The 25,896-nt window shown below is 42.8% G+C and overlaps 2 protein-coding genes across 6 annotated transcripts in view; one reads left to right on the plus strand and one right to left on the minus strand.

The window, feature by feature from the left end:
- The first annotated feature begins 10,832 nt into the window (after positions 1–10,832).
- LOC129212786 (rho GTPase-activating protein 24-like) lies at positions 10,833–14,102 on the plus strand. The gene is made up of 2 exons (XM_054841866.1): positions 10,833–11,816; positions 13,017–14,102. Exons 1-2 carry the CDS (start codon positions 11,563–11,565, stop codon positions 13,222–13,224), a joined length of 462 nt encoding a protein of 153 aa, XP_054697841.1. The 5' UTR covers positions 10,833–11,562; the 3' UTR covers positions 13,225–14,102.
- A 1,706-nt stretch (positions 14,103–15,808) lies between these two features.
- MAPK9 (mitogen-activated protein kinase 9) overlaps positions 15,809–25,896 on the minus strand; it is a 30,821-nt gene continuing 20,733 nt past the window's right edge. For 4 of the 5 annotated variants that reach the window (XM_054841529.1, XM_054841530.1, XM_054841528.1 and 1 more), the window contains exons 9-12: positions 25,387–25,511; positions 24,806–24,869; positions 23,635–23,706; positions 15,809–22,869 (exon numbers count right to left, since the gene is read on the minus strand). In XM_054841529.1, coding sequence (XP_054697504.1) covers positions 22,727–22,869; positions 23,635–23,706; positions 24,806–24,869; positions 25,387–25,511 — 404 coding nt within the window. In that variant the 3' untranslated portion in view covers positions 15,809–22,726. Of the gene's footprint in view, positions 22,875–23,634; positions 23,707–24,805; positions 24,870–25,386; positions 25,512–25,896 lie in introns of all 5 variants that reach the window. The other variant, XM_054841532.1, reaches the window with a different exon arrangement.

The following is a 25,896-nucleotide window of genomic DNA, read 5'->3' on the forward strand; positions in this document are numbered from 1 at the left end:
CAGGGCCAGCAGCTGAGATGGGAATTTTTCAGGTCTAGTAACAAACTACTGTATCTTGGAAACTAAGCTGAATCACCTCTGCAAACAGTTCTGTGGTTTAAGTTACAATTTGACCTATTTTTCACGTGAAATAACAAAATAAATAGCCCGGTGACCGCCAAAACTCTCCGCCATGTTAATCTTTTAAATGCGAATGAAACTGAAAAACCTTTAATTGGTCCTGCCAGCCATTTCCCCTGGAAACACACACTGTCCTACGGACTGCACGAGCTCTGCTTGAATCGCTGATGAAAACGGCCTTGCAATCTGATGTGCACACAGCTATCGAGCCATGTCATAGCTCTTTTTACCCAGATGTTTAGGAGCTCCTCTGCTAAGAGATGCTAATACCTGCTAGTAGGCAGAAGCGACTAAAAAAAGCTTTATAGAAAAAAAAGAAATTTAAATTATTGTGCTTCAGGATCTTTCAGCCTGTTCATTACAGCTGCACCAGAAAGTGATGCTGAAAGAGATGAACCGGAGGCAGGCGCCTCAGGTCTAACGCTGTGCCCAGTTCAGCCCTCTCACCCAGCCTTTCGCCAGCACCAAAGCAGTCGAGGGAGCCGGTGCACCGCAAGCAAAGGCTCGTCTGGGTCAGATTTAGGGGCTGAAGCAATTAAAACACCTTAACGCTGCAAAGATGGGGAATGTTTGGCACTGCGCTGAGCCCAGCCTGCTGAACGCTCTCATTTGTCTCCGGCGTGCTTGCATAGAACGCAGGCTGCTGGAGAAGCGAGTTAATAGAGCCACTGCTATACTCTTATTTATCACCCTTTCTTCTATACGTTAAAGGCAGTTGTCACCATTCTGAAATCCAGAGGGTTACTGCTGGGAGAGCATTACACCAATACAGTATGTTTTCCACCCAGCTTCTCCAGAGTGTGGGCAAGAATGAGAAGACTTTCTAAGTGCAGAAGTCCTGAGAAAATGGTTAAAACCAAGTACAGCGACACCGGCACGCACCCACACATGCCTCTCCATCACCTGGAGAAGGACCAGTACACACTGAAAACCCCTCAGCCCAACGAACTGTGATGCATTTAAGACCTAACCCCACAAACAGCAACGCAGCGCCAATACAAGCCAGGGTAAAGCTACTGCCCGAAACCTCAGGGTCCCGTGATGGGGTGAAGGGGGGACCAAGGCACAGGGGAGACCCTCAGCCCCCCCCCCGCCCCCGCATGCCCTGCCCGCCACCCGCCGTGCTGTGTCTGCAAGGGGGGCTGCTGGGTGGGTGCTGGCAGCATCACCAGGGCCCAGCGTGGGCACCCCCCAGTCCCACGCTCCCCCCAGGACCGTGTCCAGCTCCGTGGGGCTGTTTGCAGGAGCTGCTTTATTGGCAGCACTGAGCTTCCCGCAGAAATCACTGTATCATTAACCTGAGCTTGGCTTTGAACCAGGGCTTTAAGAGTTTATACAAGTAGTAGCTAAAAGGCATTTAATAGCACAGTGTAGCCAATAAGCAATGAATTATTTAGAATATTTTACTAAGAATAATTGCTGTTTTTAAAGAGGGGTTTTTTTACTGTCCTCCCTGGGGCCTGTAAATGATTGCACGGTAGTAATAGCAAGTAAGGAAAAAAACCCCCAAAATACAAAGCCACCTCATAGCGGCTGCTTGGGATCAGCTAAATCATTATGCAGAGGAGAAACAGTATCTCAAATGTGGTTTCAGCGTATGTTTATTAATTGAAGTAAATACACAACTGCAGACAATAAAGCAAATGCACTGTCAAGAGCCAGGTTCACTGCCCAGCTAGTCCAGGCAGGATCATGCACGCTCTCCCACTTTTTAGATTTATTGTAACTCCCCCAAAATGCTAAAACCCACTGTTGCTTCGAGCCCTGACCCCATGCCTGAGACCACTGCGTGCTGCCCGACACGATGCCGTGCGCAGGACCACCACAGCACAGCCCCTGCCCGGCCCCAGCCGCGACACCAGCAGAGCTGCGGCACACAGCTGTCCCTAAAAACATTTCACTGCATTTTGTCTTCCTTTTGGCTCGTGGAACTGTCACAAAAATAAGCAAAAGCATTATTTTTTTGCAATTATTTGTGTACCTTTTTTTCCTCTCCCTGCTGTATAAGTGATGTTTGCGGGCGGGTGGGCTGGAAGCTCTGGCTGAATTTCGGCACAGAGCCATTTCCCAGTGGTCAGGGATGAGCAGCCAAAGGCCACGGCACAAACCCTCCCCTTCCACGGTGCCACGAGCTGGGGGTGGCGGGATGCCATGGCCTGGGCACAGCTGAGGGGCAGCGAGGCTTTTTCCCGGAGGTTGGATGCAAGTCACTCGATTTGGATAACAGTGAAGGGCGATGTTCAACCCACCCACCTGGTCCTGGTCCTGGTCCTGGTCCTGCTCAGGCCAGGGCAGAGGCTTCCAGCAGCATTCAGAGGATGCTCTGCCTGCCGAGAGCCCCCTCTCCTGGAAACGTGGCAGCTGCTGTTTGCAAAAACAGGAAAATATGTTTCTTATTTATGTGCTGTTTCAGGCTGTGAGCACTGCTGGGGGGGACGGGTATGAGGGAGGAGGGATCAGAGGTTTACTGCCCAAAGATTTAAGAGAGGGGTTAAACTCGAGCAGAGCTGCCCCTGGCTATTGCTCACAAGTTTTGGAAATTCATCCTTTCCCAAAATGCCAGGTGAGAAACCTCCCCTTCTCTTCGAAACGCAGGTGGGAAGGAGATGCTTCACTTGGGACACAGAGGAGTCTGGAAGAGTAAGGGAAAACAAACCAACCTCCAAAAATTCAGTTAAAAAAAAAAAAAGGAGTATTTTCCAGCTGCCAGTCATTTCCCCTGGATTGCAAATGTTTCCTCTAATTAATAGTACTCCACTCCTTGAGTGTCTACTAATGATAAGCTCTGGGCAAAAGATCTAGAGCAGGGAGCTCTCTATTGATTCCTGGATTGATTTTTTATCTTTTGCCCTGTTGTTATTGCACATGCAAATGGCTGGTAATGACTCAACATTACAACCACTCTCTTCAAGTGACATTTAGGAAAAAGTGATTTACTCGGAGGTCCTAACATGGCTGTTTTCTCTCTCAAGTCCCCTGTGCTCGGCTGGGGTGACCCCATGGCGCTGGCCTTGCCTGAGCCCCCTCCTCCCTGGGAGCATCCAAACGGGACAGGGCTTGTGCACCGTTTCGCTTATTATCCCCAAAATTCTGCCTGAGTGTGGGCTGAACCGGGTACCCCGGGGAGGGGTCTGTGCATGTCCCTATGTAATGCATAAACCCCCTAAAGCTGTCACTTGCTTCATTTTTAATATGCATTTTTTCTAATCAGTCTGAATAAGAACATGGACTTATTCCTTCCACCGAGTTTACTGCTATCAGCTTGCTTCACCTAGATAAAATAACTTGTTAAGTGACATCTTCCTTCCCTCTTTCTTTAGTATTTTTGCTTGGGACTGGTGAATTTTGTGCTGTATTCACCCAAAATACTAGCAGAGGAGTGCTACTTTTACACAAGCCTCACTGCTTTCCCCCCTACAACACACAAACAACGCAGCCACGTACCAGCCCAACGTGCTCCCCGACACAATCATGTCAATGCAAACCCAGAAGCATCAAGTAATTTTTTTTTTTTTAATGTGGTTTAAAAAAAAAAAAAAGAGCCCTGTAAGAAATGAGCAGTCTCAGTGCTGGGGGGGGGGGGGGCGGGTCAGGACACCCACGAGCGCTGGTGCTCCTCCATCCCAGCCAGTTCCGGACAGTTCAGCTGGAAAGTCAAAACCTACAGATTTTATTGGGAAATTCCTGACATTATCTCCTTCTGGATGGGCCAGAAGACATCATGAGAGCAATCTTTCCCCTGGTGTTTTGGTATTTCTTTTCTGGGAACCTCCTCCGTGCAGGCAGGCAGAGCCAAGTCTCCCCCCTGGCATCACGCACGGCTCAGCTGGCCACGAGGGATGACACGAAACCCGCTTCAGTCCCCAGCTTAGCAAGTAACGTAACTTGCTGAATAGCAAGGATTGGGGTTTTTGGGGTTTTTTGCCAATTTTTTTAACGTTTTACAAATTGACTCCTGCAGCTGGGAGATGGTTTTTTTTCCTTGCCCTGCAGCACAGCCCGGCCCAAGAGGCGATGGCTACGCTCCACCCAGAGAGAAATGGTCCCCAGCCGAACGAGCTGCTGCATCTCAGGGTGCCCCGGTACAGCTGCTAACGGAGCAGAAGGGAGGGTGGCTGGGGGAAATGTTCAGTCAGATGTGAGGCGGGATCAGACCTCGGTGCCATCCCATCTCCACCCCCCAGAGAAAAGGCCAGGGAAGGGGACAGTGAAGCCATCCAACCTCCCGTTAGAGCCCATCCCAGCTCCCACGGCCTCAGCCCGTCTCACAGCCACAGGCACTGCCACCTTGCAACGGGGCTGGATGCTCGGCCAAAGTGAAGCAACCACATCCCTGCCCCGGAGAGTTTGCAAAAAAGCTGAGGGGTTTCTGAGCAAAGGGGTGGGTGAGGTTCATGACAGTAAATGGGGGTCATCGTCACACGCTTTAAGTTGTGATTCATAGAAAAGGTGACCCATGATTTGTACGCCCACATATGAGAGGGGGAAAAGAAATAAATAACAAGTAGGACAAAGAAGGAGCCCTGGAGGAAAGTTCACTTTTCCCTGCTCTCCTTAAGAAATGTAGAGCTGTAAACGCCAAACGTACATCACATTAATCTGATGACTCTCCTAGATGTCTAGACAATTGTTGGAGCTGATAGGAAGCTGGCATCATCCGAGCCCTTTGAGCCTTTCTTGCCTTTTTTTTTTTTTTTTTTAACGGGTAATAAGATTCTTTTCACATTATGCACTGCTGGAAAGTCCCGTTTGCATGCAGACAGCTGCCCTGTTTACAGACACCATCCAAAATGCAGCTAACTACGACAGCTCGCTTTAAGCAGAGCAGCAGACATTTGTTAAAATGATCATTTCCAGAGGGATTGCAGGAGCTCTCAACTGGTTTTTTGCTATTTTAAAGTCAAAGCCTTGTCCTTATGCAAAGACCAAAGTCCCATATGGAAACACACCTTGGGAAGACCCTGAAAGAAAGAAACAAACAAACAAAAAAATCCTTAAAACTGAATGACAGCCTGAAAAATCAGCAGCTCTCATTAATGTTAACCAGAAATACAAATGCTGAACTAAAGAGGCCGTTCCCTGTGAGTGGTCGAGGGTCATTTTAAAAGGCTGAGAAAGCCACCGTGCCTGTAGCACTGAACAAACCGAATACTTGAAATCCTGCCTTTGCAGATCTGCAGAGTTAAAATAAAAATGAAGTAGGGAATTGCATCAAAACTGCCTCCAATTAAAAACAACGTTGATGAGAAAGGTAGTTTGGGAGGGTTCCTTCCAAGCAGTTTTCCCCCATTATATCATGGCAGGAGTTATTGTACAGAAGAAAATGGATGAAAAAGTTAATTTGAACATGCGCTTTAAATGAAACACCGTTTGCCCCCCAGATGGAAACCCTACGCTTACAGCAAACCAGGTAAACTGCGTTTAAGACACAAAATACAGCTGGCAAGGGAGAAAATTGGTTTAGATTAAAGCTATTTGCGTGCATTTAGTGAGGATGCTTTTGTTGAAGGGCGGTGCAGATGCTGCCCATGCTGCGGCCCCAGTTCATCCCTCCCCACGCTTGCTCTGCCTTCGCCCCAGCCCTTTCCATCCACAGCCCCTCACCCCCTACGACCCAGCACAATGTACAAAACAGCATTTTCCATTCCAACCCAGCGTGCTGTGGGAAGAGGAGCAGCTCTGGGCTCACAAGCTCTTTCCTCGGGAGCTTTTTTCCACGGCACGGGGTTGGTATCACACCGCAGGGGCACGGGGGTGGCCGCTCTGCATGTGGCCTCCCACCTAAAATAAACTCATCCCAAATGCACATTTCCTTGGATATAACAAAGTACATAGTGCCCTCTCCCGCCAGGAGCCTGTTTGGTTTTTTTAAAAATACTTCCCCTCATTGGTCTTTTTGCTGTTGTTTAAGTAATGAAAATTAATTTACGGCTTGCTTTTATAAGACGTCGGTCACAAATTGCCAGTGAGCTTGAGAAAAGTGTGCGATTTTTCCTGGCCAGGCGTTTGGGCTCAGACTGCGCCGGCCCCAGCAGCACAAATCCAGACCCAACCGTGACATCTAGTGGGTAAGCGGCTGAATGCTCGTCATCTCCTCTGGAGGGAAAAGAAAAAAAGGTCATTTTTCCCTTCCCACCCGTTCCTGCTCTCTGGCAGCAGCAGCCCCTCACATTTGACAGCATCTCCCATGGGGAAGGACTCCAAAGCCCGGAGCGTTACAGCTGGGCAGCGGCTGTTTGCAGAGACATAACCCGGCTCTGGTGGGGAAGAGGGCAATACCGCAGTCAGCTGAGCCCTGCGACGAGCAGGGAAAAAAAAAAAACCAAACCTAAAAAAATGCTGCCAGCTCTGTGCTGGGGTCACGGTAAGGAGACTCCAGCTCTATTTTTCAAGCTGCCCAAAGATGAGCACCATCCTTTTCTGTGATGCTATCTGGCTGCAGACCTCTGTGTTTACGCACAAAAACATTAGGGGCAACGTGCAATATTCCTGACAAGCTCCGAAGCTTGAAAAGCTCAGATTCTTACAGCATCGAGCCGTATGCGCCTCTTCCTCCTCTACTGGGATGCGGCAACACCTTCGTAGAAGAACAAGCATCGTAAAAAGGCAAACAACAATTAAACAATTAGCTTTCAAAATCAAGTTATGAAAGTTTGCTTTTTATTATATTGTTTCTACTTCTCTTCGCAAACAGATCGCTATCAAACAGTAGAGGACTGCTGCCAGAAGTTTCAAAGAGCTCAGGCTCCTGAAGTCGGTAAGCGCCTGGAACCAGAGTCTGTTCCGGCCGAGACGGATTTGTCCTGAGCCTCCTTCTGCAGGTGCAGAAGGAACATTTTCTTTGTTTCCATTTATTCACCATATTTAGCCCATCAAGTAGTTCATTCAGAGTTAAAAAGACCAAAGAGGATTTGGGGGGGGGGGAAGCGCACAGGAAACTGATTTTATTTTTAATTCAACTGCAAGAGGAAAACAAGAGATGAGACTATGGGATTGACTGTTCTAACATCATGGAAGTCCAGGCTGAAAAAAAACCCAGCAAGAACAAAACTTCCAATTCATTAGTGGCAAACCAAGACAGAATTAAAGTCAATCTTGGATACAAAATATGTTGACTACAGGTAGTTTCATTTAACACAAAAATCAGTTAATGAGGTTTTTTTGGGTTCTAGTTTCCAAACATAGCTCAAGACAAATCATTTTGTAAAAAGTCAGTCCATGAGAACTGTTTCTTTCCTTACAACACAGAGAGGGTGTGGAAGTTCAGTCTGAATAAACGCATGCAAGTAAACAAACAAATGTATGGGTCTAACCTAGCTCCAAAGTAACTGTAAAACATATCAAGTTTAGCCAAAACGCTTCAGGGCGAGTGTGTCATTGTTACCAAAGAGAATTAAAATATTTTCCCAAAGAATGTCTGAAATTACTGAACTTCAGACCCATCCATCCTGGCGTCACACACCCAGCTGAAGAGGGCAGTGCCCTCCCGGCAATGGTTCCCCAGCGCAGGACACCTTCTCCAGCCCGACGGCACGAGGGGCCCATCGACAGCGAGGTGACTCAGGAGCACAGTGCCGGATTTTAGGCGTCACCTTGCCCAACCGTTCTGGTCTACGCCCGGTAGCGCGGTTTGAGAAGCACTGGGCTGCCTGCACGCACTGCACAGAGATACTTTAACCCGCTGAAACGGTTGAGGCTGGCATAAGGAGATGCCCCACAAGCTGCGTGCGGGTCAGTCTGGTTTCTCCCTTCTGGCAACTGAGCTCATCTCTACCACCGGGTTGGAGAGGAGAAAGTGCTGATAAACCTGGCTTACAAACACTGAGTCCAATTATCATCAGCTGTTGTGTAAAAGAAGTTATGCGGTTTTATCTTGGCAGTAACCTCAAACACGCACGGCCCCGGGCGAACTGACATCCTTTTTGGAACAGTCGCATCTCAGCTGTCCGCAGTGCGAACGATACCCTACAAAAGGCAAAGCGAGAGTACTCCGGCCTCTCTTGTAGAGCTCAGAGGCGATGCAGGGGAACAGGCAGCTGGCACAGGACCAGAACTGAGGGAGGCTGAATCCCACAGCTCGCCTGCAGGAACTATTTCAAGCATGTTAAATTTTAACCACACATGGCAGCATCTCTGCGCTCCAGGGAGAGGTCAGCGCAGAGAATCACAAGCTCCATCCCGAGTCGGTCCAAAATAAGAAACAATTTTTCAAAACATCCCAGCTCGCTGCAAGCTGAAAGTCTGGAACAGAGCTCTTCCCCTGCCTCTGGGCAAAGAAAAAAAAAAAAAAAATACACAGCTCTCTTCATTGCTGACCTTTAAATTGTCAGGAAACTAATAGAAGCAATCTTCCCTGAGAAGCCGTGGGGAAGGTGAAAGGAGAACGCAGCATATGAATAAACGTAAATCCAGAGGGGTGTGTAGGGGGAAATCAACGTTACGTGGTGCTGTGCCTGATCAAGGTTATAATTAGGAGAGGAAGCCCAGAGTAGATGAGGTTCCAGCTGTCATACCCCGTCGATGTTGCTGTGATGCACTGCGAGTTCCTAACCTGGAGCCTGGCAGCCGCCCTGTGACAGAGGTGTCACGGGACTGTCTAAGAATCACAGGGATGCGATTTCTGAGAAATAGTCGTGGTCAGTACCGGCACACGGCACAGAAAGCCGAGATGCACAAACCCTTCCGTACCCTGGCTCTGTTGCCGACTGCAGGACACGCAGCAGAGTCTCCTGCTTGAACAAACCGCGGTGTGTGGCAGGACCCTCTGCATCGCTCCCTCACCTTCATCCCACCCTCGAAGCTGGCCCCTGTGCAGCGACCTTCAATGCAACATTTCCTTCACTTGTCCTCCTCTTTCCCCTCTGACGCTGCCAGCTCAGCTCACGCATGAACAACTCGTCACAGAGGAGCTGTCAGTGGTTCCTGCTATAAAGCCCCGCTGCCAGCACTGACCTCCAGGAGAAAGCGGAGAAGCCGCACGCTTCCCAGCCCCTGTTCGTTATTGCGTCACTGCTGACGTGTTTCACGTTGCTCTGAAGCTGCACCAGCACTAGAAGCGTGCGTGTGTGAGGGGCAGCTGGGAAGGGGACTCCTTTCATCTATCCTTGCCTTTTCTTTGCACATCAGCTCCAAGATAACGTCGAGGTGAGTAATTACCAAAATCCCAAAATAAAGAGCTCTCCAGAGGGGTATGAGCTAACGCAGGTGCCCCAGTCAGTGCTAAGCAGTGTGAGGAAGGCGAAGCGGAGGAGCACTGCACGCTACACCTTCACGTGGTTTTCCCAGTCACCTTATCACACGGTTGGCTCCACATCTGAGTGGTGGTTTTACAGTTTCCTTGAGTGGCCAAGTGGCAAGAGGAGGGACTGGTCGCTGTCTCAGTGTCAACACACGGCTCTGGCGTTAGACGCATGGGACTAAGGGTGCCTGCCCCACGTGCTGCTGCCTCCAAAGGGTCTCCCACGTGAGCCAGTCAAACCAGTTCCAGCTCTACATTGGCTTGGTGACCATGACTGGAGGTGACATACCTTAACACAACTCTCCGGATTTCCTCTATCCTGTCGACCTCCTTAATTTCACCCACATCGCATTGGCACAGCACTGCAACCGCAAAGGGGACCATGAAGGTCGGACTCCTCCCAGTCCGTCCACTCTCAAACAGGGACCCCTTGGTTGTCCCACTTCTCTGTCCTGACTTAGCAGAGAGGACGGACCAGCTCCCCACCGGCATCCCGATGGGCAGCAATGCCGGGATCGCTTCCTCGCCGGGCGAGCGGAGGTGCCTGTGGAAATCAGGTTTGTGCAATAGCAGCTGCTGGTCGGCACAGCTGCTGCCTCTCTCCTTTGGGGTGGGGAGAAAACAGATTAATCAATGAAACCGAATCCAATTCATCAGAAACTACAACCATCTGTTAGCTTATTAATAGACACAGAACTCATGTAAAGCGCTGGCATTAATACTCCAGGAATATCTTTTTCTGGAGAAAAAGTTTAGGTTAGCAGCAACTGCAACGTTGGGTGGGGAGAGGGGGGTGCTGATGGTGGTGTTTAAATCAGTTTATTATTTTATTTCTGCAAAGTCAAATTAGTGGATTTCTGCCCACCTTCCTCCAGTACAGCATCTCACCCTCAGAAGGCTAAAGCCTTATTTACTTTATATATATATATAAAAAATCCTCACTCCTGGCCTTCTTTAGATTCCTAAAACATTCACCTACCTGCCTGCTCATTTCCAAGGACTCTTCCTACTGAAGGGAATGCAGGTTAAAGTGGGAAAGTGTCTCAATAACCTCCCAACTTCTGCAAGGAACACGTCACAGACTTGTCAGGTGCGCGGAGTGAAAGCCAGGAGTGGTTTTCACATTGAAGACCGGTAAAACGCTTACAGAAATACAGCAGCACTTAAACCAGCTCATTTTCACTTCTTGCACCACAAGACTGAACAGGTGAGGGTCAGGGAGAGGAAACAACTCTCCAGGTTATTTTAAACCATCTCTGTTATTTTTAAGATATGCATTTAAACTACATGCATAGTTTGCTCTTCCTTTAGTTATAGTCAAGTTATTTCTGTGCTCGATTCTCTCGTGAGAACGGGCAGCTAAAATAAACACTCTATTTATTCACATCAAATAGTTTTTCCAAGAAGAACTGAAAAATAACTGATGTGGCCTATTTTTCCTTAACCTCCGACTTCTTGTCCTTGGACCATCATGACCGGAGGAACCAGCCTCCCTGCTCGCACCACTGATTTGCTCTCTCCGAAGCGGACGCAGCAGATGCACCAAGGACGAGGCGGCACAGTGAGCCACTTTACATCCCTGCAATTTTTCTCATGCCTGACCAGGTAGATACAGCGCAGCCAAAACAGATGTAACACATCTCTTTTCTAACGCGTGCGAAGGGGCGGACACGGAGCCCCGTCCTTGCTTCCTGCAAAGTGGGGACCCTGCTCCCCCTGCGCAGCCCCGGGACCGGGCTGGTGCTGCAGAATTCACCTCCCCACCCCAGGAGGGAAACCAGTCAAGGGTGGGCAGCTATCAAATGGGCCACCTACAGATGTCAGACAAGCTACACCGAGCAGATCGAGGGTAGAGAAGCAGTAGTAGTTCCTGGAGATGAGAATAAACCAGCCATGACAATAAAGGCGAGTGGGCAGCAGTTGGGCGCAGCAGCTCAAGACCTCAACCCATTGCGTACAAAAAGCAAAGCTGGAGCCTGAAATAAGATCCAGGCTCCAGCAAAATGGACTATTTCCAAGTATTTGAAAAGCTTCAAACAGCTGTGGGGAAGAAGAAAACTCTCACAGCCTGTGACAAGGCAGAGCGAGACAGACAGGAAAACAAGGTCTCCGTTAACACAGAAGAGGCATTGAGTCTTTGACAGCACCCGGAGGGCACGGGTGGTGCTGGCTGGGCACGCTCGGCAGGCTCCCGCTGCCCAACCATGTTTGAGGAAAATCCTCCTTCAAGATATTTCACAAGACTCGCTCACCCAGAAGACTCCCAAGAAACCAGCACAGCTGTAAGTCACGTTTTGCGGGATCAGGAAAACACAGGACACGTCCCAGCGGACAACAGCGGCAGCTTTGCTTCCTCCGGTGACTTGCCAGCAAACCCAACCTCCCCGCAGAACCACCTGGCGAATCTGAAGCTGCTGATGGCCAGGCAGAAGGCAGAGTACGAATCTAAAATCGCAAGGTAAAGGATTTTAAAAACTGTGAGGCTTCAGGGAAGGCATCTCTTGCTGCTGCATGAACTACTGCAGGGTCCTCATCGGCGAGTAGGGTCTATGGATGCTGCTGCACGTACCACTGGGACTGTCACCCAGGAGCCAGCATTACAGGATTAGGTTAGCAATTATTCAGAGTTATTTGAATTCATTTTCACATGAGGTGCTTGAGAAACTCCAGAGCATCTCTAAGATTTTTATTTTTTTTTCTCCAGGGCTGTGCAGAGCTCTTGAAAAGCCTCTGGTCTATTGTGTATTTTTCTCTTCTGCCTTAATCCAATATTAAGGTTTTCTCTAGGGAAAAATGTGCAGGCTTCTCAGCAGTTTTAGCAGTAAGTCATTATTCTTTACAAATTGGAAGTCATGAATTTTAACAACTCCGAGGAAACTGTTCATAAGCATTTTCCCAATTTCTAATCTTAGAAATTGAATAGAGACTTAGCCATAGCTTGTTATCAAGGTGGGGGGGGGAACCCAACATGGAAACATTTCCAGGCTCTACTTTCCAAATAGTACTGCTTTTCTATTGTGTAGTTAAAGGGAATGAACATTTAACATACAACATTGCTCATTAGTTATGTTACAGGTATGTTTTGCAAATTGACTTTGATTAACTCATAAAATACCTCAACATGGATCATTGCAACAGACGGCCAGTGGGTAATGTTGAATTATACTTTGCCTTGAACATTGTGTTGAGAAAAAAAAATCCATTTAATCTTTAATTTCTTGAAGAGCTATTCATAAATTTCTTAGTAAAAGGAGCTATTCCTTTTTGGCAACTTTTTTAAAAAAAAAAATCTTTGCTGTATTCTGCTTATGTTTTCCCTTCAAGTTCAAGGGAACTGCAATATAAACAGAATCTTCAGTGTTTCCTAAAATATGTTGCATTGCCATTTGTGGTCAGTCTACTGTAGTACTCCACTACAAAACGCCAAAACTGGCTCCCTTTGGCTATATAGTTATTTATACTTATTGTAAATGAGGATAACTAAATTTTGCAGCTTTTATTTTAATATATAACACCATAAATTGGAAAAGTATCGGGGATGCTAACACTTGTATTTATGGGAACATACGTTAAAAAGGCTAGCTTTTACAAAAGCCTCTAGCTTTATTAAGGGGGGGGGGGAAATATCTGTAATTTACAGCGTCTGTGTCTCCAACAGCCTGGAGCAGCGGAACAGAGAGCTGCAGTCCGAGATTAAGGGCATGCATTCAAAACTGGGACAGCAACGTAAGTGGTACAGTCTTGTGGAGATGAAAATGCGAAATGCAGAGAGAGCAAAGGAAGATGCAGAGAGAAGAAATGAAATGCTCCAAAAAGAAATGGAAGAGTTTTTTGAAACCTTCGGGGGAATTAACAAATGGAAATAAACAGGAGCTTGCTCAGTTTGAAATTGAGCTAAACTGTAGGAGAGAAAGGCCACATCCCAATTTCAGCACCTACTCCTATTTTAGAGGTGAAATAGGAAACCCAACGGTAAAACCTAGGCTGTCGATTGTAACAGGAGCAGTTGATACAAACTCGTTGGGATTCCTGAACTCCAGGAGCTCTGCACCACCCTCTAATGCCAGGGATGCTTCCTCCTTCCACTGCACAGATCTTCCAGACACTTTGCATGCCAAGTGCCGAGCCAATCCACACAGCGTGCCGGCAAAGCGCTGGTGCGTTCTGGCTAGCCTCGAGTCTTGCACAGATGCACTAAATGCCTAAGTGGCTGAGCGGTTTTAATCAAGGGATGTCATGCTTGCTGGAGCGTGTTTTACCAGCTACCCCAGAAGTCACACAGGTATGACATGGTTTTAGAGAGTGCTGAGCTCATACCTGCATCCCAAAGTCAGCCGTTTCAGAGACAGGGAAACGAGACAACACACTTGCATCGTCCCGAGTTCCCCACCAGCACTCACACGGCCCTGTGCCTGGGCAATTCCTGCCCTCCCACTGAAGGGATATTCCTTCATGGAGGTGGAGGAGGTCTCTTACAAAGCCATTTGCTCCGCTGGGTTATAATTAGCCTCCCTGCAGCACTCCTGTAAGAACGCATTAGTCTCAAGACCATCACTAGTAGACTCCCTGACATCTCTTCAGAGTTACCTCTCTCAACACGAGAAATGCGTTAACTATTTTGATACCAGCATTAATGACACATATACTGTTAAATATCAAGAAAGTAACTGCTGTTCTTTTAACCCACTGCAGAACTTTAACATGAACAATGGCATCTGTATACTTAAACTTGTACTGAATTTAAAATTACACTTTATATAGAAGAACATGTGGCTCATTATTTGCTCTGCACCAGGATTAACTGTAAGAGTGACCACCTACTTGGTAACTCGGTGTCTCACTAAAGCAGCTCATGATGTGTAAGCAGAAACTTGCACAGATGGTTTTCTTCTTCCCCAGAGAAGAGCAGGCTGCTTGGTTTAAGATCACATACGAGTGAACCAGAAAACCAGAGCGCTCTCCCCAAGGTTCCAGGGGAGCAGCCCTGCCCTATTCCCCCCCAGGGCAATGCTGCAGCCCCTTATTCCCAAGCGCAGCCTGGCCAACCCCTTCGCCCATTGCCCGGTCCCCTTTAGTGCGTCATTGACCGTAACTTGTTTCCTTGCTGCCTTACCTTCACATCAAGTAATCATGAACTGAGCGGTTTAATTTGAATTTCACACACATTCTTCTTGTTTCTTTTTTCCACTTTTTTTTTTAATCTCTTGAGACCTCATTACTATAAAAAAACCCTACTTCTGAAGTCCCACTTTCCTCCAAAATTATTTGGGTCTTGTTTAATCAGTTCCCTCCTTCCTTCCCTTTCTAGAACTGTCCTGCCAACTTCAAGAACTTTCAGGAAACACAAAGAAAAGGTATGGCATAAGGCAAGGCACATACTTGGGGAATGCTTTGTAAAGCACTTCCCTGCACGCACATCATCATCCTGCTTAGGTTTTTTGTTTGTTCTCTATTCAATGAATTAGTTCTTCCTCTGTAGCTGAAGAAGAAACCTGAAAAATATCCTGTCATCAAACACAGGGGAGCCTGGGGATCTACTGAGCATCCCTGCTTTACCCAGGTACGCTGTGGCAATGCCCTGTAGAGAAGAGAGAAAACTTCAAGTTCTCCATGCACGAAATAGCAATGTTGCTGTAAAAATAATTTCAGCCTGTCACAGGTGAACCTTTTGCAATGCCAAAGTCTGGCTGAGTGCCCCAGCCACGTATCTAGGAAGGCAGCTCTGTTAACCCTTTGGGTAATATTAGAAAACCTTCAGGAAAAGCAAGTAGATCAAAGCAGCAGTTAAGTTTTATGCTTCACCTTCCCCGGAGTTAGAGCAGACGACTTTGCAAAGTGCCTGGAAACCTCATCACTGTCTTTGCAAGAATACTTACCTCTTCCTCAAAATAAATACAATGGAGCTATTTTTTCAGGTTAGCTGTACCTCCATCTTGCCCAGTGAGAACAAGACGAAACATTGTTTGAGCACAAGGTGAGGAAACTCTTCCAAAGTCCTTTTATATATGTACATATATACACACACAGAGAACTTGCAAGTAAGTCTGATAATCTGATTACAATACTGTTTAAGCAAATGGATGGGAATACAGATCTGTCAGTATTACCAGGCAAGCTTCTCCAATTAAAAAAAAAAAAAAAAAAACACACACACACACAAAATTTCAAAATAGACTTGGCAGTAAAAGCAAGTGCTGTTAACGTGTCCAAATGTTCCAGTTGATGAGGAGAAAGCAGCTCCAACCAATCTCTTAAAGCTGTACTTTATTCATTTTTCATACCAATACTTACTTGTTGGTTAACTGGAAACTAAAGTGGAAACCGTAACTTTATGTTTTAAGATAGCTAAGAGCATGCATCATTTGGTTACATAAAACATTCCATTTCAACACAGGAAGAATTAAGAAAAAGAAAACATTGCTACAGTAAATAAGACAGACTGCTCAAATCTTTTAAGTATACATATTTATTTGTAATTTTACAGTGGCTTTAGTACTGTTTTATGATAAAGTTTTTGGAGAAAAAAACCCAAAAAGCTTCAGAACGAGGCTTTAACTAGCAGTTCAGAACTAGTTATTGACAGTTTTCTTTATGAAATTCTAGTGTCCTTAAAGAAAATCAATCCAAAAAACAAGGAAGCATGACTGCTGTCCATAAAAAAATCAACTTTCTATTCATCCTGAAAACAAAGTCCAGCATCAGACAAAATAGCCACTGCATCGAAAGGAACATGTTCCTATTGCACAAGCATCAAGAATGAGATATGACAATCAAAGCCTAATTTCATAGGCAAAAGAGGCCACATGTATCTGTATAATTAGACTTCAAAGCACATCTTTCTTCTGAAATTATATACCATACTGAAACGAATATTAAGGCCATAAAATCAGAACACTAACAAGTGATAGGGCTTGATGCTACTTTTTGTGACATTTGGTAAACAGAAGGTGGGAAAGAGGGCCAAAACAAGCCACACAAAGCATTCTGAAGAGAGTTAGAACTTGAAGGCATTTCAAAAGAAATTCTCAAAGAACTAATTTTTTGGAGGAGGTTTCTTTTGAGTCATTAGATAAAACTGGATTTCATAACAAATCACTCAAGGAGCCTATTATACTCTTTAATAGCATGTGTTCTGGAGTACACTATAGAATATATTCTCTGGCATTAACATTTGAATTTGTATGAAAACAGTTAATTATTTCTATTTGTTATTCCCTCTTTAAAATAGATGAAGATTTGTATAATCTTTATAAATTATCTTAACAACCAGGTAAGGCTTCACTGTACTGAGTTAACTGCACACAGGTATCTGATTTGCTCTTAATTAGCTATCTTGGTTACACTAAACTGCTAAAACCACCTGGGGAACCCAACATGTCATGTAATTTAAAGAAAGGGATAGTAATATATTGCTATCTTTTCTAATTGTGTTCATTTTATTAATTAGTGTATAAAACACCGTAAAGTAATAGCTCCAAAGAAGCCGTAACTACCATTGATGTTCAAACATTTTACTTTAGGAAAATCTGGGAATCTGATGAAGCTGAAAATGCACATTATAAAGTTTGGCTTGCCACCATTTAAGAAAATATAGGTATCAAAAACAGACAAATACACTGCTAACCATCTGTTACATTTTCTTTTAAAAAATTAGCACCAATTTAAGCATCTGAATTCATAGAAAAGCTAGTGACACACTTGGTTTTTCAAAAAAGTTTTCCCCCCATTAGAAGACAATACAATAGCATACGCTCACGGGTATTAAATTACCTTTGTTATCAGTAACAAATATGACTACTGTTTCAGGTAGTGAACATAAAATGTCATTCTTGCCCAATTCCTCTCTCCTCTGCATTTGTTATCCTAAGAAACTAGGGAGCGCTGAACTACAGACCCAGCCTGGGAAACACACACGTGTATTTGGTTAAATACACGTAGGAAGTCTCAGGGTTTCGGACTGGTATTTTAGAGCAGGGACAGTGTCTTCCTGGGGTATTCATAGAGCATCTACTGCAGCGGAGTCCCAATAAGCAGATGTTCTGGCCTTACCATAACATACACAACTACCTTATGACACGTAGCCAAAAGTTAATAAAAAGGTTTTTTGTTTAAGAAAAAGGATGGTAGTGCTCATAGCTAGCTGATCTTGCTATAGGAACAAACATGGTTGTATCTTTGTTGTTATGTTTATATAATAGATGGCTAGGTAGTCACATCGCTATCCAAGTCAGCCTACAGGCATTTGAGTACAAGATGGTTCTCAAATGATCTCTTACTATGTGTTAAATTTCAGCCCATAAAAACGTTTCTAATTTAAAAATCTCTGAAAACAGGTTTATATTTAAAGGAACATGCTGATCAAATCTATCAGAATAGCAAAGATTGCAACCAAAATTTAAACACATTAAACATTTTTTTATGTCATTCTTTTTTACACCATCTACCGGTAGTATTTAGAAGAATCCTAAAGTGCTTCAAACCCAGCAATTAATAAAGTTGATTTCTTCTGTGCAAAACTGCAAGCACCTTTTTAAAAAATAAGCAGCAGCATCAAGGAATAAAAACTTAAATAGTTAAATGTATTTTCTCTATTTTGTTTTGAATTCTTGGACCAAAATAATTTGCCATGTTTTCAATAACAAATTGCAGAAGAGTGCATTTTATTAGTTTAATTTTATACTGGACTTGTTATACATACTGTTTGAAATAGCGGACCCAGGTAAATTTATATCCACAAAGCAACACTGTGGGATTGAAATCCAACAACTAAAATTTTAGCTACAAAAATAGTCATTTTATAGAACACAAACAGAAATGATGGTTATCTCTCCACTTTCCTCCAACACTAATATGAGAAAAGATGGTTCACCTAAAACATTAGTTTAGCTCCAGACATTTTTAGCATGCAGAGCAGGCAAAAAATAAAACTGATTTGATAAGCTGTGTAATAAGCTTTTAGAACATCACTATCACTCATGTAATAGATGATCTAAAACATATATATGTAAAATAATGAGCCAGAATACATTTTCTCTGTCATATTTCAACATGTTAAAAAAAATAATCAAAGACACTCTGGAAAAGCAAAGAAGATACTAGATTCATCTGTAGGAACTCAAGTTCGAATTCTGCATCTGGGTGCAGGTGTTCCTGGATCAAAACCAGTTTTGAGCAGGAATTACACAATACACATCCCAGGAAAGAATTTTGGTTCCCAATATATGGTATCACTAAGTTTAGCATCAAGCCCTGATAGAATCCATATGACATATAGAATATACAGACAAAGGCTGTTCAGCATTTACCCCCCACCGCGCTTAAAGTACTTCCACTTCAAGGGTCACAATTCAAATGAAACACTCCACACAAACTGTATTGCTGCAAGACTGAACCCGTACTCCAAAATGGCATTACGGTCAGTAAAGATTTGTCTGCACTTTAACATCTGAATTTCCAGCACACACCAAACTACAGGACTGCATTTCTGCCAAAAGAAGGGTCATCCACTCAGTTCTTGGAGACTCGAGATGTCTGCTGTATTTTGAATGTCTAAATTCTACTTCATTCATAAAATTACAATTTTAAGCCAAATACAATCAGATCTAAAAAGGAAACTGATTTCCTTCCTTTAGGAAAGAAAAATTAAACATATGGAATCACTTTTTTTTTTTTTAATTAACTTTGAACAAACACATATGCTCTGTTCGGACTTAAAAAAGACACAGAAAACCTCAAGAGCCCTCTGGTTCCTAACAGTTTTTGAAACTTCCCAACCAACTAGTTAATTTCTAGTTAAGGTCGAGTTTAATTTTCATTATTTTGACAAAAAAACGTACACCCTTACTGGAAACGTTACAAAGCTTCAAAGGCTGTTTGCAAACACTAGTTTCCAGTCATTAGACTAGTTTATTTTGTATGATCCATGCAGACAAAGCCTTAATTTTGACATTCATTTCTCATCTTTTTCAATAAAAAACCTAGACTTGTCATATCACAATATTTCCTCAAAGCGCACTTACAGGCTTGCTTATCCAGATTTCCAAAGGCCAAGCTTCTCTAAGTCGTTTGTTGTTTGGTTTTGGGGTTTTTTTGAGGAAAAATGATATGAGCGCAGATGAAATGAACTGTTTAAAACATACTCCATTTCTGCAATGCCATTCAGCTACTCAGTGTTCATATATTTAACATAATGTTTCTGGTAAATAATCTGACTGATAGCCATAGATCCCTCTTTTTTTCAGGTGAGCAGTTAAGATTACAGATTGTATCTATGTTGACCACCACTTATTTTTAGTCATATTTCATAAATTGTTTATGTATACTGCAGTAGTGTTAACACTATACAAAGTCTCTCAAAGAAAAGTAACATTCACGTTTACAAAACTGAGCAGGTTTCTTAATATATATATGTATACACAACCCCACTTAATCTTTAAATACATATAAATATTTATAAATGCCAAAGTGCAAAAAAAATGGTCAACTGCATCACTTTACATACATGATTTTAGTATTAGGAACAAAAGTGATTATATTGCACACTCAACTTTTAAACCCCTGTCAAGTTACATGTGCATTTTGTTTTCCGTCAGTGATGAGGTTCTCACAGCATTGACAACCATTTCACAAATGTGGCACTGAACTTAATCATCAGTCAGGAATATAACTATATGTATATAATCTGCATGCAGCACGTTTATAGTCTATATGCGCACACTGAAATAGCATGGGAACTTTAGCATGCGTCTATTCAGCATGCATTTTTCTGAATATAAGCTGCATATGTGTCTTCTTGAGATCATTCAGGTTATTAGCAATTTGGTTTTGAATTGTACTGGAATCAAAATCCACAATATTCACAGACATTTCATGCATGCTCCGAAGGCAGCAACATTTCTGTAAAATTTTGAAGCTTCAATGTATGTCGTAACAAGAAGACATTAAAAAAATAAGGTATGAGAGAACTTTTCCTACAACAAACTGAGTTAGTTTCAGGGTTTTTTTGTTCTAAGAGTACATATTCAAGCTAACAGTATATACTAGGAGAAGGTCAGATATCAGTTCAAATCATGGAGATAGGGCAGTTGTGCTAAGAGACATTAAAAGACAAATTTGAATCATAGAATAATTTAGGTTGGAAGAGACCTGGAGGTCATCTGGTCCAACCCCCCCGGTGTTCTGAGCAGCTCAAGTCCAATAGGAAAAATTCAGCTGTGAATATCCCAAACACATTAAAAAAAAATAAAATCTTTGTTGCGTTAAGTCTTCTAAAGCACTATCTGTTAAAATGAAAATAGCACAGTGCAACTCCAGTTGAATAAGACAAAAATGTTGAAAAATGAAATCCAGTAGATTCCATAGTGAATCACTAATGTTCATTTTGATTAGGTCTTTAGTAATTTTAACTTACACAAATAACAAGGATTAATAAAATGCAAAAGAACAGCAACCTGTACTGTTCTGCTACACAGTAAATAGGTATTTTTAAATGTTTTTTCCAGTGACAAAAATGCACTAAAAGTATTTCACATACACTGTCAGTATCCAAAGATAAACTAAGGTATCCATAGGTTTAAAACCAAATGACAAGAAAAAAACCAAGCCCCAATACCCTGCAATTTAGTTGAACAGAATTTTAAAAAGCCAAGGTTCCAGATGACAATTCTGAAGTTAACATTATGTTAAGTACTTTGTTAATTTTTTTTAAACCTTCTGGGACAGTACAACTCTAGTGTTTTTGCTACAACAAATTAAGCAATTAAAAAGGGGTACAATTTTAATATAAAATCAATGTTTGCATAAAGAGAAATTGCTGCTTTTCAAATCGTAAGGTCAGAAACAATAAACAATTGTCTTTTACAAGAGAAATATGTCAGTAATGCATTGGCTGGCTGGGCCAGTATATTTTATAAGTTCTATTTATATATTCAAGTCAAGAGTATCTGCATCAACAGCTAAATATAGTGCCTTTAAGAAAGTGGTGTTTCACCTCATCTTGTACATCTCTGTTACTCTTATAGTTATACAGTTTAATCTCACACGCATGCACACACAAGATCCTTTAGCAAAATTTCACACCTGTGCACTCCAAAGTGAACGTGCACAAATTCACAAGTGTGTAGTATAAAGCAACTTAAGCCCTACTCTACTGAAAAGGCATTTTCTAATTCAACATTTTGTGCAATGTAACAGGCAATGTTTGTATTATCTGATTCTGAAAACTGTATTGATAAGCCTGTATTGAAACAGCAAATAATCTCCTCCTCTTTTCTGACACTGTATTTAGAAAATATGTATTAAATAGGTTTTCCTCCCCCAGCACAAGTAGAGAGGTTTTCCTAAGGCAGGAATAGAGCTAAGCTCTGTTGACTAAATACTTAATTTACAAGTGACTCAAACCTAATGTATTTTTATTTAATTACTTGCTAGATAGAATGGACCCATTAAAAAATGGAAAACATTTCTGCAACTCTCCCCAATTTATCTGTCCTTTTATCAGAGTTTACAGTGAATGAAGAGCATCACACACAATTTCCTTTTCTGTTTGTTTTTGTTAAAGGACCAGTATCACAAGCTAGAAAATACAGAACATTTTAGCACTCTCTCTCCTCTTCTAAACAGGCACTGCTTCACAGATAAGTCACTCATCCTTCCTTAAGATTTAATTAGGCCACTGTATTTTCCATCCACATTTAAAAAAACTGAAAAATTAGAGACACATACTCATAGGTGAAATACGAAGTAACGGCTCTATTCTTGAAACTTCATGTTTATCTCTTCTACAAGATAGAATTGTTGGAAAGTGAAGATAGAAAGGGCTCAATAAAAAAAAGTGCTATGTGGAAGAATAACTGCCCTTTAAACATAGTACTGAGAGCGTTTAATATGTGAGTTCACATTTACGTACAACACTCCAGTCGTTAAATAAAGCAAACTGCCACAGTCACACGTTAAAACAAACTTCATAGAGACTATACATTCAAAAAACCTACTAATGAGCAATACTGTACTAAAATGTAAACAACCATTGTGTCACAGAAGCCTGCCAGTTGGGACTGAAGATTCATGAACCCACTTAAGAGGAGTTATTGGCTAAAAGTCTACTATAACTGCTCACCTGAAATAGGCTGAAACAAAGAAAAGCCTATAACAGTGTCGAAATTTTTTTTTTCTTTAGACATTGATTTGCTTTCATTCTACAACATTAAGCAGGCAATTTCATAACAACTGAGTAAAAAAAACAGGCATTACTTTAGCAGAACATGCAGAACATGGAGTTTTTCTACTTGGTTCCATTAACTTACAAGCAATTCAGGCCCAATGGAAGCAAGAGCTCTTTTCCAAAGTCAAGTCTGCAATCCTGGCTGATCATCGACATCCTTCAAGGGGTCCTGTCAAGGCATCGAGGCTGCTGTCTGTATCTGAGGCCAATGTTTGCTCTGTTGACATGGATGAAATGTCATTGATAGATGATGACTGGGAAGGACTGGTGTTGCTATTCACTGCTGCATCTGTGCTAAGTAAACCAAACATAATAAAATCTGAGGCGAGACAATATTGCAAGTACAAATAACCATACTTCTAGGCTCTGAGCATCGCTTTCCCCACAGAAATCTTTGGTAAATAAATAAATTAATAAATACTAGAAATGCAAGCACTAAGTTCCTTAGCACTCAGATCCTGAGGTGAGCATTAAGAGATTTTTGTTTTTCTTCCCTCTCCAGAGAGGAAGAAAGTAGAATAAAAATGTATAATGTGAATAGTGACCCAAGTATCAGGAAATCTAATAGATACAGTTAATGAAAGACAGCACAATATTCCAATTACTGAACCAGGAGAACAGCAACAAACATCCAAGGATTCAATCATGGGCATAAATACTTTGCACCATTAACTATTTTAAAACAAGAAGTCCTAACAGTGTTTAACCCTGCATGAAAGGAACTCATTCATACAGAGCCACAGAATAAGCATTCAGCATAAAAGATATATAAGCAACAGCTGATATAACATGGTATCGATTATTTCATTTGATGACTGAGCCCTTTGGGTAGAAGGCAGCTCAGGGTGTTGGACACACAAGACTTAAGTTTTCCTGCAACTTACTTCATAACAATGAAAAACTACTGTGCATGGATCTTCAAAGGCTGATCAGAATCAGGAGTCTTGAACAACAAAACTTTTGCCTACCTGGATTATTAAGCAGGATTTCTTCATTCACTAGTGCAACAGATCAGCACTATGCATCATACAGAACTACTGAAACAATGACTAACCTGAGGGCTGATCTTTTACCACACCATTCTTGCTCCTTTCTTCCCAATCCATTACTTCTTTGTATATTAATTCTTCATAGAGAAGAGTGGGAGGAATGAGAGAAGAGACAAAAAAACCATTAAGATCACAGAGGATTTGTATATAATTTCCACATGCATAAAGGTACAATGAAATCATTAAAGGTCAGTCTGGATGTACAACTATACAGGGGTTTCAGGAGGAGTTTTGGGGGTTTGGTTGTTTTTTTTTTTCTTTTTTTTTTTTTTTGTTTTTTTGAAGGCCTATGACAATGATTACAGATGTACGGGGTTTGTGTGGCAAGGTTTTGGTAGCAGGGGGTGCTACAGAAGTGGCTTCTGCGAGAAGCTGCTAGAAGCTTCCCCCCGTGTCCGACAGAGCCAATGCCAGCTGGCTCCAAGACAGACCCGCTGCTGGCCAAGGCTGAGCCCATCAGTGACGGTGGTAGCACCTCTGGGATAACAGACTTAACAAGGGGAAAAAACCCATGCGCAACACCAAGAGCAATTGCAGCCAGAGAGAGGAGTGAGAATATGTGAGAGGAACAACTCTGCAGACACCCAGGTCAGAGGAGGGGTGGGGGGAGGCACTCCAGGTGCTGGAGCAGAGATTCCCCTGCAGCCCATGGAGACCACAGTGAGGCAGGCTGTCCTCCTGCAGCCCCTGGAGGACCCCACACAAGAGCAGGTAGATGCCCAAAAGAGGTTGCGGCCCCTGGAAAGCCAGCCCTGGAGCAGGCTCCTGGTAGGACCTGTGGCCCCGTTGAGAGAGGAGCCCACACTGGAACAGGTTTGCTGGCAGGACTTGTGACCCTGTGGGGGACCCACGCTGGAGCAGTCTGGTCCTGAAGAAATACTCAGGAAAACCAATGAAAACCGTGGCATTTTGTTGAACAGACTTCAGAATGTTACATATATATATATATATATATATGTACTTATATGCATGTGTGTGTGTATATATGTTTACATATTCACTCCAAATAGAACTTTTTCCCATTATTGATTTCTTTTCATATTGCCACAAGCAGTACTGCATAACCACAATAGGGAGTTCTGGTCAGTTACACAATCCAGCACACATGGACTGCAAGTCACACAATAATAATAAAAGTTATTACCATAAATGTCATTTGTCATGCTCAGTTTTTACCTTTCCATTCTTCAATTGCATGTTCTCTTTCTTCCAATTGTGCATCATAGATCTGAGGTGGAGGCTACAAAAAAAAGAAAGTCTATAGTGTATCTACTACATCAGGTTAACACAAGCAATCACAACTTAAAAAAGCCTAAAAATGACTTTTTTTTTTTTTTTAGCATTTTGTTACCTTTATCTTTGGCATTCTAGTCCCTATACCTCAAAATTACATTCATTTCACAACTCTAGAATATGCTTTTAAGTCCTATGTCCCACTGAAAGGCTGTTTAAAAGCATCAATTAAAATTAAACTCATCGTAAGGCTTTATGGGGCCTTAGAGAAGTCCCCTTTTCAAAAAGCCCTAGATTACCATCACATAGGCAACTCTTTCCATAAAGGGAACTATCAGCAACTACATCAAAAATTGTATCACTTCCACTCCAGCAGCTGTTCTTCAGGCAATTTTGCCCCTAATGTTGATCTGAAGGCTTTATCTGTGACTTTTGCTAACCACACAATGAATTCAAAGCATGCTCTTGACCAAAACAAAGTTATTAAACTGATATCTTAAAATTTATTTTAAAGGCAAACTTACAGCTTCTGCTTCAGCTGGATCATACCAGACAGTAATATAAGGATGACGTAAGGCTTCATCTACAGAAATTCTCTTGTCTGGATCTACTACAAGCATTTTTGATAATAAATCTCTAGCTTGACTGGCTAGAAAGTAAAAATGAAAAGAACATGTAAAAGAGCTGTAGAATTTCATGTCTGACACAATGGGAACAGATGACACACTGCAAGAGATTTCTTAAGCATCTATGCTTTTCAACAAGTTTTACTGGTGACACAAGAATACTTAACTTTTAATCCTATACGGTCAGATAAATCTCACTATGTACCGATTTAAAATAAACTGTGTAGTACCAGATCTCCACATCTTGCTATATACACAGAGGCATTAGCATGCACTGTCAGAACAGGCCCAGAGATGCAAGCTTTCCTAGGCTTTTATTTTTTTTTTTTTTAAAGTGAGGTCACAATCCTTTACTGTAAATGTTATTTACTCTTATCCAAAACATAAACCTTGCAGCTGACACCAATC

The sequence above is a fragment of the Grus americana genome, chromosome 14 (genome assembly GCF_028858705.1).
Source record: "Grus americana isolate bGruAme1 chromosome 14, bGruAme1.mat, whole genome shotgun sequence".
NCBI classification, from domain to species: Eukaryota; Metazoa; Chordata; class Aves; order Gruiformes; family Gruidae; genus Grus; species Grus americana.

Excerpts from the sequence above, each read along its gene's own strand:
- LOC129212786 (XM_054841866.1), top strand. The coding sequence starts at position 11,563 with ATGTTTGAGGAAAATCCTCCTTCAAGATATTTCACAAGACTCGCTCAC. Across the intron at positions 11,817-13,016 it reads TACGAATCTAAAATCGCAAG|CCTGGAGCAGCGGAACAGAG; the intron begins GTAAAGGATTTT and ends TGTCTCCAACAG.